The sequence below is a fragment of the Aquila chrysaetos genome, chromosome 4 (genome assembly GCF_900496995.4).
Source record: "Aquila chrysaetos chrysaetos chromosome 4, bAquChr1.4, whole genome shotgun sequence".
Taxonomy (NCBI): domain Eukaryota; kingdom Metazoa; phylum Chordata; class Aves; order Accipitriformes; family Accipitridae; genus Aquila; species Aquila chrysaetos.
Window position 1 is genome coordinate 54,210,452 of NC_044007.1, and position 15,371 is coordinate 54,225,822.

At 37.3% G+C, this 15,371-nt stretch overlaps 1 protein-coding gene across 3 annotated transcripts in view; it reads right to left on the minus strand.

Annotated features, from left to right (window-relative positions):
- Positions 1–2,267: 2,267 nt before the first annotated feature.
- Positions 2,268–15,371, minus strand: part of MYOM1 (myomesin 1) — a 78,989-nt gene continuing 65,885 nt past the window's right edge. Inside the window, exons 35-40 of one of the 3 annotated variants that reach the window (XM_030010963.2) lie at positions 15,202–15,238; positions 14,864–14,886; positions 13,185–13,240; positions 7,834–8,049; positions 4,834–4,957; positions 2,268–3,625 (exon numbers count right to left, since the gene is read on the minus strand). In XM_030010963.2, coding sequence (XP_029866823.1) covers positions 3,417–3,625; positions 4,834–4,957; positions 7,834–8,049; positions 13,185–13,240; positions 14,864–14,886; positions 15,202–15,238 — 665 coding nt within the window. In that variant the 3' untranslated portion in view covers positions 2,268–3,416. Of the gene's footprint in view, positions 3,626–4,833; positions 4,958–7,037; positions 8,050–13,184; positions 13,241–14,863; positions 14,887–15,201; positions 15,239–15,371 lie in introns of those variants that run through there. The other 2 variants (XM_030010961.2, XM_041122902.1) reach the window with 2 other exon arrangements.

The following is a 15,371-nucleotide window of genomic DNA, read 5'->3' on the forward strand; positions in this document are numbered from 1 at the left end:
GTTCAAGGATACAGAGCAGAAGTCCACCTTACACTAGTTTAAGGATAATCTCACCTTGCAACTACCTGCTTCAAAGATTATGGCTTCCTGTATTACCAAATTATGGTTTGTCAGTCTCAGACCACAGACAGATCTTCCTCAATAATTGGCTAACAAATCCAGAACTGATTCTCAGAAGAACTCAAGGACACCTGGAATCACAATTCCACTACAGTGGAAGGCAAAGCCTATTTTTCACATAATCTTTCATCTTCAAAAATCACCCTTTGTAATTTTGGAAGGTGATTAGATAATATAGCTTAATGCAACACTTTCCCACACTGTTAAATACAGTTGCTATAACACAAGAATATGAATTTATAATAGAGTTATAAATTTGAATATAAAGAGTAATGTATGCTGGAATGGAATATGTAGGTGAGAAGGAAGATGCTATCCAAAAGTGGCACTTCAGATAAACGTTGCAACCATGTCTGCTTTTAAACGTAGTCAAATGGTTCTGTGTGTTTGATAGGAGATTCTGTTGCTTCAGAAATAATTTGCATTCTATCATCATGTAATGGACAGAGACTGAAACAGTTTTTCATAGTTATCATGGAGAATAGAATATAAATTATACATTTAGATTACAAGAAAAAAATTATTCAACCATGGTAACATAATAAACTTCAATATACTCAACAATTCTGTTTAATATTAATTTTGAACGTTTTGTTATAGATTTGTGAACAACTACAGCTTAAATAATCAAAATGAAAAAAATTAAGGGGTTTTTTTTTGATCTTTGGTATGTTTATTTGTATATTTCATTTACCATGCATAACAACACTATGCTCCTGGACAGCAAGTAGTTTCCAGTAGAACAATACTGATGTGACTGCATTTCCATCTTTTTGAGGAACCATCCAAATTTAACAAAAAAGATCCTAAACCCTAGTGCATTTTAGTTTAAATTTTTAAAAGTATTTCCAGTAGGTTTTAATTGAAATATCAGGAAAATACTGATTTTTCTTTCAGCAAAAAGCTAAGACCTGATTCTGCTACAATGACACAAGAGAGATCTGCCACTGGCTTCACAGTGAGCAAAATGGGCTTTGTAATCTGAGATTTGGGACATTTTTAGAACATTCTTCTGAGATCCAGCTTGTTTTCTATTAAAACTAATGAAAAGAACCCTGGTGGCATTTTGCAGGAATTGTATCGGGCTCTCAGTGGTACAATCTGTTCTATATATAACTTATATACTGCTGTTGATGTTTGTGGGAGATAGGCTCCCAGCCCAAAGGAGCTGTAAGAGGTGATGGATTTTGAGAGAGGTAAGGCAGGTTGAAATAACTGCCATGGCAGAGAGGAGTTATGAGTTGTGTGAAACAACCTGCAGCTTTGTAGCGTTTTGAAAGGCCAGACTCTGTAACTCTCTGGCAGAGTGATGTAATCGCACATCTGTAGATATTTATCATTTTCTGTAAGTTACCTCAGAATCTACATGCATTAAGGTTCTCATTTTAAAAGACTCTTACCATGGAAATGCTTCTTACTGCATTGCTGTATGGGACCTACGCTTACATCGTTCGCTGTTGGGCTACTCCGGTTTTCTACTAACTTAAACCATAATACATAGATGTAGAACAAGATGTCATGTAGAACTAAATCAAGCTCTACCCATCAAACAGTGCGTAAGTCTAGTAGGATGATTTTAGTTGTAGTTCAGTCTGTATTTTAAGTTTCTCCCACCATGTTTTTGTGTAGCAGTCAATATTTTGGTTTGCATCCTACGTCTTTCTGTCACTCAGAATGGACCATCCAAATTATTTAAATCCTTTACCTTGTTTATAGAAATGTTATTACTCTAATTGCCTCCATATAAGCAATCTATCTAGTATTTCATCCCACAGGAATCTTTCTGTTGGTTTTAGAAAGAGTTGAATAGAACCCTGCTGGAATTCTACTAGGAAGGAAATGGATTTCTTTCCACCGGAGATCTCAGTGTCTCAGGTGTTACACATTTACATGCTATTAAGATTCTTTGTTTTCTTATGCTAACAATTCTGTAAGAATGGATTAGAAACTGATATTTCTTGTGTTTTCAGTATTTCCACATTTGTCATAGATCTAACACCCTAGAAATATCAGTGGAGTTCAGTAATCTTTCATTAATAACCCATCTGGAAAAAGCCAATGATTGAACCCTCTAAGAGTTGAAATCAATAAAAATATTTTCCTAGTAATTAAAATATCTTCTTTTTATTTCTTGTATTTAATAATTTCTGGTCACTTAAAAGTTGAACTCAGTTTGCATATTAACAAAGTAAATTCTGACCTTTATTTTTATTGGTTTGGTTATCAGCTTGAACTCTGCTTCTTGCAAGGTATCTTAAGCATCCACAAATGAATCATATTTTCTTATATCCTCAGTGCATAAACATGTGAATGAACACAGTAATGAGTGTGAATGAGTGCAGTAATGATTTAAAGCAGAGATTCTTGGTTTATATTTATTCCTCACTTACATGGACTGTGAAACTACACTCTCTTATAAGAAACGAGTGGGTCTGATCCTAGTGAGGGGAAGAAGAGATAGTGTTGCGCTGAGTCACCGATGGAAAGGAGGACAGTGGGTTTAGCAGGTCTTGGAAGTAGAAATATTGCTGTAGCAAAAAGGGTGGAGAGGAATGAGCATGTGGGGCAGCTGATATTTTATGGGTTAATGCTATATCCATAGTACCTCACCATGGCCATGAGGGAATTAATGGAGAGGACTGAAAAGCAGTCATGTGAGTCTCAGTGATAAGAAATGACCAGATGCCATCCTGATCCACCTGATGAAACAGGTTTGCATGAAAGAAACTTGGATCAAAAGAAAACCTACTTATGGCCCCCCTGCATCCATTGGAGATGGCTCTGTTTCTGGACATCTTCCCCTGTGGCCAAACTGGTCGTGGTGAAAAGTACAGCCCACATGGCATTAAAAGGACTGTATGTATGGTTTCCTTAAGAAAATAAGCAGGGTCTGCCTCAAGCTGTGATGGCCTACAAATATCAATTAACAGATCCACATAACTGATATCAACATTCTTTTAGAGAGTCATAAATATGTCAGTTCTGGACAGGATTGACTCTAATAATCTCTGCTTATCATGGACATTTTTAGTAATTAAAAATCACTTTGTCAGTACATGGATCATTATTAAGATACTTAGAAATGATTGCAGTGCAACTAATCTGGTACTGAGACGTAAGTGCCCATCTACTATGCATTTAAAGTTATGAAGTATTACAAATGTTATAAAAAAAACACTAATAAACTTTTGTGTTAAAGTATCATGGCTAGTCTACCACCCATGAAATCTCAGCTTGAATTTATTATCCAGATCATAACAAGATCACATTCTTCATTCAAGAACAGCAGGTTTTACTCAAGGCTTTTTTTCAAGTGGTTTCTTTCCCTGCCTATCCAAGCTTTCTGTGGGCTGAGGAACTATTTCTGCTGCTGTTGCCTTTCCATCATTCTTTGCTGCTTGCTGGTTGCTCTTGGTATCCTTTTCTGTTTCCACAAGGGGGGTTTCATTTGGATCAGGTGTGTCTTCTGTAGCAATACTTTCTTCTACATGTGGCTTAATAAAATCTGATTTAGGAGAAGTAATGAAATGCTCAGCAACATAGAGTTATGTAGAATAAGATTTTGCTTTCACTTTGGTTATGACCTTATCATGTTCTTTTCCTCTTTCCGTACCCATATAAGAGTTTCAGTATCACAAATAACACTACTGCTTTTTACAGAGCCAAAAGCAAACCTCAGTCTTTATGGTCTCTAATTAAAAAGCTTAAGGAGTAGAACCTGCAAAACATTTACAGATGCAAATAATTGTTTCTTACATAAGTCATCTCATTTACAGGACTGCTCAGAAATGTCTAGGCTACCCATACCAATAAGGCAAGAGAGGAGAGAAATGCAGTTAAATATTTGTTTTGCCTTAGGAGCAGAAAGGGGAGGGGAATAAGAGTATAAAATGTTCTGTCAGCAATGATATAACATGTATACACCCTGTATACAAAGAAAAAATACTTAGGCAAAAACAGGTAAAACAGATGTTCTGGTAACATTGGAATTTAAGCCTTATTTGGAGCTAAAATGCTCTACGTGAGGGAGTTGTAATTGTGAAGAATAAATCAATGTCCAAGTAGCAATATATATTAAGAGTCTAAAATAACAGTAAAAATCTGTAATATACAAGAATGCTGAATCACTAGAGAGCTTTTAATTTTCCATCCTTTCTCTAAATTGGACAAAAAAATGGTCACTTATAATTCCAACTTTACCATTCAATATGGACATAAAACTAAGAGAGAATAATTGATTAATCTCAAATAGTGGCTCTACGATCAGGGTTTTCTAAAGCACTTTGGCATTTAGGGTCCCTTAATTAGCAAGGCCTTTTTTTTTGTTAAGTGTCAACCGTCTAGCTGCTGAAATGAGTCTCACTTTGGAAAATAACACTATCTGTGCATGTTTATCCATGCTTAGGAGGTCTTTCATCTGCATTTAGAAATTTGAAAGTGTTTATAAAGGCTTTAAAAAATTTCATCAGCCAGGTGAGCCAAGGTGAGAATTCACAGCCCAGTGGAAAGGTGATTTAAAAATGTTGACTTAAATCTCTTTCACTGAGGTTTAACCTGGCAATTCATACTTTGCATTTGTTGTTAAGAGCATACGTACTGTAAACTTGATTGTTTGGGACCTGAGAAATATTGATTGGCACAGACTATTAACTGCATAATGTTTAACAATTTTTTCATTGGAGTAGAAGACCACAAAGGTGAAACTGCTCTTACCTTTCTTTTCCCCTTCCTTCCATTTGCTTGCTGTTGTTGTTTTTTTCTTTTTAGATACAGTTACATTATTTTGATCCTGTCCTTGGACTGTGTCAGTCTGTCCTGACACAGAAATCACAATCACCTGAAGCAAAGCAAGAACAAAAAGTGCAAAAGCAAGAAATGTGGATGCATCACAAATTCAGTTTGAAACCACCATAACTGAGTCCCTGGCAGCAGTACATTTAGAAGCAGCTATTACTCTTAACTTTCAGGGACACATATATTTTCTAAAGCAAAGAGAAGTAGAATCCAGCCTGTTATCTGGGAGATGGCCTACTTGTGTTCCCTCACAGTTCTGCCAAAAGGAGGGAGGCAGGAGGACAGATTTTTGAGAATAAAGTAGTAGAAATAACCTGCTCCCAAAATGCAATCATTATTAAAAATATGCTAAGTAGTAAGCATCAGTTATCAGGTATTGCCAAGAGCAACTCATATTCTTGTTTGCACTCTGGAGGATGGAAGAGGTGTGACACTTGCTTTTAAGGTGTATGTCCTGGGACCAAGATGGAGTGACCTGGTTATCATCCTTGAATGGGCTTCATCTCATACTAAGCAAAATTATCAAATAATATGACATGAGTTCTTTAAACTCAGAAAGCTTGCTGTATCTCAAATTACAGGTATGATTATATTTTGAAAATTAAAAATTAAGCTGTTTTACTTTGGTACACAGCTGTTGTGACTAAATAGTCTGAACTTTTTTTATAACAGGTATTGATTCATTAATGTTCAAAATTACACACTTAAACCTTAAAATTGCAATAATGTCATCAAGTCTGATACTTGAGTTTTAACTATTTTAGAAGATAAGGCTGTGTGAACACATACAGTGTTTACATGAAATGCTAAAAACATATTAGTTTTACATAATTCCATATTAAAAATCCCTGTGATGTGAAATCTATTCTGGAATAAAAAAAAGATTTATATCAGATATATTTAACGTGTTCCTTGAAACCAGTGGTACTATTCACGCATATAGTTAAGCACATGCTAAAGTGTTTTGGTAGGTCATAAATCTGATCTAAATCTGGCTGGGTTTTTTAATGTTTAACATCATAATCATTAGCCCTTTATAGAAACTGATAAAAATCTATTTAAAAGTTGAAAAAATCACCACTTTCACCATTGATAACTGTGTTGAATCTGTTGTTACCTGAGCCATTAAGAATTCTCTCATGCTTCCACTTTGCCTTTAATGTTAGCCGACTAATGTTAGTAAACCTCAGGTGGCAAGGGTTTAAGTGAGCATTAACTGTACAGCACTTACTAGTGGCATCCTCACAGAAATGCCAATACTGCAGCAAAACGAGTGCCTGGGAAACAGCACTATTTCTGCAGTCACAGTAACTAAAAATGACAAGAGAAAGTATGTGAAAGGTGCACACAGATCATGCTTATACTGAAAATATATATGTTAGTTCTTCAGATTTTGGTGTGAAGAATTGTGCTGTTGTGAGACTAGTAATGAAAAGGATTAGTCATATGGCACATTGCTCTCCTAATTAGGAATTGGGCTGATAACTGCTTCTGATCATATAGGATGTATATTGTATCCCTTGTATATATCATACATATGTCCAGCAGGATGGACATATATGTACATTCTGTTGCTCTTCCTCAGCTAATAATAATCAGTGGCATTGTAAAATAGCTGACATGTAGTTTTTAATCTATGTCAGTGTGTTCAAAGATCTGAACTAATGTTTTTTGACTGAAACATTTTTATCTGAAAAAAACCCACATTTTTTTCTAAGTTCCAGTGAAGATTCTTTTTGTAGCTTTAAAAGATCTTGACAAAATATGTTATTTCTGACCTCCAGTGTTAAGTTTGGATGAAATTAACTGAGGTCTCTGTCTAACAAAATACCTATCAATCACCCTTAAATCAAAATTCATGAGCAGGTCCATTGAATCGCATGAGACTACTCCTGTGCCTGAATTTGCAAAAATACCTTGTTGAGTTGAGATGTGAAGTAGTGAAGGTCTGGACAGAAAGGTGTGAAGAGATGCCATTGTGGGTTTTGTCATGAACAGTGAAGATTAACAGGGATCTAGAGGGAAGCTACAGGTAATTACAGTGGTGAAAGCATTAAGAGACTAAGGTAGTGTGCACAACTACCAGAACCGTGACTAGTAAAACAAGACACAGTGAAACGAGCTTGTGATGGAAGGAAAGAAGTGAATTCAGTTTATTTGTGAACATAGAGGAGAGTTCGTACATTTTTGCAGACACACGCACACATTAGTATTCTGGCCTCCTATGCCTAATATTCATTTATGTTACAGTACTTTTACCCCAATTGGGCAGATTAGACAATATTTATGGATGTAAATGACATCCATATTAAGGCCTGTCTAAGTTAACACAGCAATACAAAGGGGCCTTAATGTAGACAAAAAACAGCTCTGATTTCTCCGTGATTTAATTCTCTAACACATTCCATCTATGCTACTTTACCAAAGTTGGAACAAATCTAGCCTGCTGCTCAAAAATGCCTCAATCATCTTTTATCTTTCCATCTACCTCATCAGTTGCCTCCACTGAAACAATTCTTCACCCTTTCCATTTTTGTTGTAGGGTCAAATGCTCCAGGAATGGCGTCAAATGGCATAGGGTCAAATGGTGGACCTCTGTTTACAGCCAGCATGCATTTGGCCTGGCTGAAGATGCTACAGCTAGGTTCTGTTAAGTTAGCAGTAAGATAATATTTAGGAAAGGCCCTGTTTTCCCTGGCACAATTAAGTGTATTAGAAGCAAAAGTGAAGTGAATGGAAAAATCCAAGGCTGCCTGCTAAAGCAGAAAGCCATTTACACACACAGATAATGTCAGCCTATCATCCAAAATCTCCCCATACTTCTGTTTTCTAGTCTTAAATTCACACTTTTGTTTTCTTATCTTCTTTCTTTTTCTCTTGCTCAGACTGTCTCTCTTCCTCAGGTATGAACACACTTACAGTGACGTCACTGGTCTCTGTGCCGTACTTGTTCTTCACCACAATGCTGTATTTCCCAGAGTCAAGTGTGGACACAGTAGAAATGGTAAAGCTGACGTTTTTTCCAGATTCAAATTTCAGGATGCAATTAGCATCTGATACAAATGGTTTTTCATTCTTCAGCCATGAGACCTCTGGGGTAGGATCTCCCCAGACAGTGCAAGAAAGATTAAGTGCCTATAGAAAAAGTACAAAAGGATTATAAGTAAGAGTCAGTAAATATTTGCTGTGTTTTTTGATGCCTGACTCTCCACATGTTCCAACTCCCTATTTAGCTTCCTGCTTTTAGTAAACGGATGCATATCATCATCAGTAATCAATAATTTTTGTCAGTCTTCTGTATCATAAAGGAAAAGAAGGAACTCAGTTAATTCAAAACCACCATTAAAACCTTTCAATATTTTATGGACCTTCTTCTCTACTCTCATAATCATTAATAGAGTTTTCTCCATGCATATTGTTTAATATGAAATTAGATATTATCTCCATTTATATCTTAGATCTGAAATGAGAATTTGAGGAATTGTCAGATGGATTTGTTCACATTAAGCTCACTATATATTTACCCCAGAAGTAAAGATAGTGTGCCTGCCTTTTTAAATAACTAAGAACAAAGTGTCCCTAGAATATTTTGTTTAATTTAGAATCTTATTAAACTATGCCCTGACAGCTCTTCCAACAGACTTGAATTGTTTTATGCACTCCTGTAAAACTGTTTTTAACTGAAATCAATACAGGCTTTACCCTTTCTTTGGTGTTCGTATAAGTATTTCCCTTTGATGTTGGTAATGTTCTTAAGGGCTGAATTCAGGACCATCAGACTGAAGGAAGTATCTTCATTGTCAGAGAGTCAGTTGTTGGAGAGATCACTGGCAGTTGGATACTTTCTGTAGGCTGGCAAGTCTATTGTGCACACAATATTCAGGCCTCCTTTTTTTGTTGTCAGCTGAGAAATTAATGTTTGGGAGATACTGATACATATAAATGATCCCCTACTCTGGTCACAGTGCCATGAGAATCATCTCAAATGAGTTTGCAAAAGTGACTATCACATAGAGAGTCAAATGTGAAAAACATTCACATGAAACTTCAGTGGTGTATAGGTCTTTCTCTGGACCTTTATTTAGGAAGGAATCTATTTATATCTAACTATTAAATAGTACATTGGTCTGAATTTAAAATGTTATTCAAAGTGGAATCTAACTTCTCAATTGGAAATTGAAGAATTTTTACTGCAGAGAAAATGGTCTTCATTAGGTGGAAGTGGTTCATTAGGAATGGACTAAGTGATACGTAAGGAATGGACAAGCCTCCACTTGACTGGAATCAAGTTTCTCTTCCATTTTTTTTAAAGGCTCTTGATAAAAGTACATCAAAAGTAGAGACAACTGAAGAGCACTCACACTATTGGCCCTATAGGCTGTCATGATAAAAATCTACTCTAAGAAATCTATTTACAGGCTACCTTCCCTTCACCTCTCTGCTTCTTATCTGGTAGTGTGATGGTGGAAGATGGGACAGAAGACACCCAGAAGGCTATTGAAAGGAGCAGATAGAAAAAATGGATACCTCTATAAAAATGAAAGATTTTTGTACCTCTGAGAACAAAATAAAAAACAAATAAATCCCACGTGCTCTAAGGACCAAAATGAGAATAAAAGGGAGGGGGGATTCTTTCCTCCATCAACAACGCATAATTCTTGGTACCGAAGGAAAGGCAAATTCCAACTGAGAGGTTGGCATGGTGGAAATGGCCATGCAAATTATGGCACGGTGGAAATGCCCTCTATCTGATTTCCTGCAGCACCTACAGCTGGTGACTGTGTGGGGCTGCTGACTGCCTTCTCTCATAGCCCACTGGTGTGAATGTGGTTTTGATTGCCATATCAGTCCATCTTTTTGAAAAACAAGGGGAAAACAAGAGGTTTTACATTCCCCCCCCCTTCCTTATCTCTCTCGATACAAACATGCCCTCAACCTCAGCCAGGCATTGCATATGGGTCCCTTCAGGTGCTCAGTATTTCTTTATTGTCTTCTGATTCTCTAGCAAGCAAGAGATCACCACCAAGTGGCCCCAGCTGCCACTCCAAGATGCTAATGAGCTGACATCCATGTCCAGACAGCTCTATAAGTGGCATCATGCAAACCTTGGGTATTTGAAGTGGTGTCAGTACTCCTTAATTCAAAGAGATTCAAGCAGCAGTGATGACTTTTTTGTCCTTCTAAATAATTCCTTAAAATAGCTGTGTTTTGCTTAACCTTACATCACTAGCTCCTGTTTGACATCAGTGCTCCTCTTGATGTTCCCAACTCTTATTATTTATTTTCCAGCTACTAATGTGCAGAGATATATCTTATCATTCACTATGTAGATGGTGAGGTCTTTGGTTTTCTGGAAGGTAATTCCATAATTATGGAGCCTTAGCCAAGGAGAAGTGATTGGCCACTGCAGCTGCACCTATCTGTTTCAGATTTTCTGTTCTTTGGGCAGGAGATTGCCTTTGCTCATGTATATCTTTATTACTCACTGAACCCCCTGATTATAATGCTGTATTCAACCTGAAATCCTTATCCTGGTAAAAAAAGTGTCCTGTACTCTGGTAGGGAAGATGCACCTTTCCCTTCAAGATAATCCCCCTTTTCCAGTAGTTGTCTGGCTCTGATGATTGTCTGGGGCAGGGGTGTGGAGAAAAGGACTGGAAACCTGTCTAGATCTTGTGGTTAGTGAATGAAATCTATCACGAAATCTGATCTATCTGAAAAATGCTGGGTGAGTAAATCCCATCTCTTTGAGCTGTATCTCAGTATTTGAGAGCTCCACACAGAAGTTCCCATAACAAGTCCGCACCTGGGGCATTGAGGCATCTGCACTTGGAGAAACCAGCAGCTGCAAGTCCAGACTCTTTGTGCTCCCCCATTACCTTTTCTGCCTTTCACTGCAGGTTATCATGAGTCAGGTAGTACATGTGGCAGAGGGAAATGGGTCATTGTATTTCAAGTATTGCTGTTCCTCTTGCATATTAGCACAAACTCACATTCATGGGTAGTTTGGGCTAAGATGCCAGTGAGTGAATTGAAGCAGCTCAATCAGGGGAACCTGCTCGCTTCTTTCAGCCTACCTATGAGAGCACCTACCCCTGCCAGAAGTGTAGAATGGGGAGTTGGTGGGCAGAAAGATGCTTCTAGGTCTGAAAGTGCCCATCTGTCAGAATCCTAAGCCTCTCCTTTTAAAGATAAAACCCCCTTACTCACTTACAGGCCTTCATTAAAACAGCCACTTAGGTTAATTTGGCCAGCTGTACACAAAACTTATGCTAGTATTTTCTGTCAGATCAAATGCCTCCCTAATATGAACTGACACTTAGCCTTTTCCAATTATATCACACTGCTGAAGAGCATTTATGTCTATCAGTGGAAGCCTCTTAGACCATCTGGAAAACTGTTTGATTAACACTGGGTAAACAGTGGTTCATTCGTTCTCACACATATCCTTCAGATCACATGTAAAAAGCTAATAAATAGCATCACAATCACAGTGTTTTTAAGTTTAAGATATGCGTATGCTTGGAAGTTCAATCTAGGTATACCAATCTGTTCATATAACTTTGTAGTTACGGCTGCACTGGTATTCAGAATCAAAGCTTGCAATTGCCAGTCCTCTGCTACCTCATTTACTGTTTTTCAAAATCCTTGATGATTGTGCAATTTGCGTGAATTACACAACAGAGAACTGCATTCCCCTCTCTCCAGCATATATGCAAACAACAGACAGATGAGCCAACACCACCCAAACAAGCAGTTTTCCCTGATCACTCTCTGTCCTACTCCATTTCTTGAAACGACCATCTACTGAATCTAGAAACATAAGGTCAAGGATATTTGTCTTGAGTTCTGGGAGTTTTTCAGTCACTTATTCAAACATTACAAATGTCCTTACTGTCAAGGACAATGTGTGTCTGGGTAAGATTTTGCAACATATTTTTTACAAACTCCCTTTTTATAAACACTACACATTTTGCTTCAGTGAGCTCATACTCGACTTCATATCAACTCTCTTTTGGCAGAAAGCTTAAAACTGGTAATAACCACGCAAATTTATCCCCTGCCAAAGCAATATGAGAATCTCGTCACCAAGCACAAGCACTATTAGCTGAGAATCTGCAAATTCTTTCTGTTTCTTTGTGTCTTCTACCTACAGTTACAATGCTCATTTGAGCGCTTCTTACTTGTACAGCATTTCCCAAACTGCTAAATCCTTTAATGAAAGGTTTAACAAAATGTTATTTCATTTTTTAATGCCAACATACTTAATTTTCACAGAACTGCTGCAGTCTACTATCTGTTGGCTATGCTATATCTCGCGTTGTTAAGCAATTCAGACCAAGATTTTAGATTCCTAACACTTTGCTCAGCTTATAATCAAATACTTTTAACCCAGCTGACCTACTGCCAGATAAAGCCAGAAATATCAGGAAGCTGCCTTACTGTAGTTGTCATGTTACAGGTATTCAGTGACATTCATGTGCCCTATTTCAATGTTCGCATACACTGTAAAGAGGAACTGGCTAGCGGCAGACCAGCGGGAAGTGAAGAGCAGGCACCTCTTGGTCTCAGTACTATTAAGCAGCAACTTGTAGGAGCAGTGCACTGGGAAAAGGTTGTGAGATTGAGAACTGACTTTCTGGGTCATCTGTTCTGTGCTGAAGCATCAATGTAGCTGTGTTCCTCTGGGAGTGCCTTGCAATAATCTTTCAGCTAAACTCTGCTAATATAATCCAGTGTAACACCAGTGACTTCTTTTGACTTCCTTCTTACTTACCCTGATGAAATAGAGAAAACTTTCTCCTTTTGTCTGGATGACAATTGAGTTGTTATGGTTTACTACTTTCACATCATTTAAAAGCCAGCCTTGATAGGTGTGACTATCTTGCCACATTGCAAGGAAGTTAACTGCAAAAGACAGAATGACTAGCTATCTTGTAAAAAAGGAATTAAGCTTCCCTGATAGCCTGTTACAAAAAAATCTGTGAAACCTGTGCATGAATTTTTAAAGAGCTTGTTATATAAGGAGTTTTAGTCTCAACTCACATTGTCATCTCACTTTTAGCTAATGCTTAAGAAAAGACACTGCCCTGAATACATAAACCCATCTGTGCAAGATAGTTGAATTATGTACAGAAGGCAGGGGATGAATAAATAATGTAGCAGATTTTAAAGACAGCATCTTTAAAAAAAAGGTGAGTATTTTCCCATCATTGAAAGGCATTCAAGCTGTTGGGCTGTTGTGTAAATCTTCAGTTAATTTACTGTACCTTGCCCTCCTGGATGGTGACAACATCAGGCAAACCTCCAAGTACCCGTGCACGATCTGGAAATAAATAAGCATAATTTTCTTTAGTGTCTCAAAATCAACTGTTTCCCAGATGCTGTTTCCCCTCTAGTTCTTTCCTTTTATCTTATTTATGTACAACTTGCCTCTGATATCTGGCCTAGCAGAGAACTATTCAGCATTCTTAGCACACCATTTGGACTTTAAAAAATGTTGAAATCACAGCAAAAGATGTGTTAATAGCTGGTGTCAGTGACTTACAGAGGGGAATTAAAGTACATGTGCTGTGTCCTGCAGATTTTGCCATCAATTCAGTGTTACTTCTGAGTGCACAAAAAAAAACTGAATTTTTGAGCTCTGGTGTTCTAAATTTTTAGTGTTGTAAACTAAAACCGTTGTTTCCAAAAGGAAATGAATGACACCTAATGAAGTGGTGGAGATTAGTTTTGATCTAGATACAAAGACAGACTTCAGTCTCAGTGACAGCATTGAAATTCCACCACTTTGTACATATTGGGGGTGTAAATGAGATCAATACCTGGTCTAATTTTAAGCTCAGAGTCCTATAGGAATCTTACACAAATACAAATAAGCTGACCACATGCGGGCTTTGGTGCACTTATTCCGGAATATGTTTTGTTCGTTATACATCTTGGTGGAGCCTGGCAGAGGAAGGAAATGACTATACAGAATGTTCCCCTCTAATGTATTCTGTAAAAGATGTGCTCTGGAGCTCAGAGATAACCTTATGAGACCAGGAACGGGACTGTGTTATGTCAAGTAACGTGGCAGCCCCTTGTGAATGGGGTCCAGGGTTAGAAATGAAATGCCCAGGGCATGGCTATTACTGATCCCTTTGCGCTGTCTCAGCTGGGATATGTAGGGATCACTGTATGTATCCAAGCCCTGCTCTGTTTGGAGTATACATCCAGGAGGAGTTAGCTCAGATCTTTCTACACATTTTTCTCCAATAACTTTTCAAATGCCAGTTCTGCCCCCTCATTTTTATACAGGTCTGAAAGTCATCTGCAGTGGGAGAACTTTTTGATGTGTTACACTTTTTCCATGCATTTTTCTGTAAACAGGGAGAATATTGAGCTTAATAATTCAAGTTGAATTCTAATGACTTATTCCAAAAGTAATTGATACATACTTTTGTTTTAGTTGCTATGTTGGAATTGACACACAGGCAAAAGTATGAGGAGATTCAGGGATCTGTCTTTAAGCAATGCAAAAGCTACTGTTGCTTTCTTACCCATTTCTGTATGTAATGCAGAATCATTTGACATTTTAGATAGTTCAAAACTAGCCAAGTGATTTCCTCCATCTTTAAAAACAAAGTGACTTTTGTGCAGAGAGATCTCAGCAATAAAGCTAATTTTTAGAGAAGGCTAACTGGTAATGAGAACAGGAGCTTAGACAGGAAAAATCAACATGACCCATAACTATAATGTGTTTAGCTGCAGTGTGCACCAATGTTAAATCACTAAAAGGTCACCCTTCTTGCTTCTGCTTGGTGTAAGGACAAACTCGTTTTAGAATGAGCACACGCACACACACATGTATACATGCCCTCCCTTTCCCAACACACAACCTTCCTGGAAAGGAAGAAAACCTTCATAAGCAGTTTATTGCAACCATTGTCAAAGAGGGCCCACTTACTTTTCTCTGCAATTGCAGCTTGCCTGGAGTTGAAAGAAACAAAAAGAAAGTCCAATTTCAGTTAAGGTTTACTTAGAGTGATTGAAAAATAGCTTATCTTTTTAACTGCCTTTAATCTGTTAGGGAAAATCTCTCATATCATTTGGCAATACTGCTTTTTCTTTGTTACCTAACTGTTATATAAGAGTTACACCAAAGAAGTCACATGCAAAACTCCTACAGGCTTCTGTAGGACTAGGATTTGTTTCATAGGATATAGTTAGCTCCAGCACAAAACAAACAAATACTGTTATTATTTTATGGCTGCCATTACTGTATTTAGATGGCATAATACTTACTTTAATCTCTGGAACTCAGCAAAGGCTTCATCAAATGCTTTGTAAAGAGAAAAGTTGATTTTAAAGGTAGGTTCAGAGATAAATCATTACATTTAAATTTAAAATGTAGAAATAAATTTAAAATGTAGACATTATTAAAGAAATATCAATGGATGCATACATGTATATTG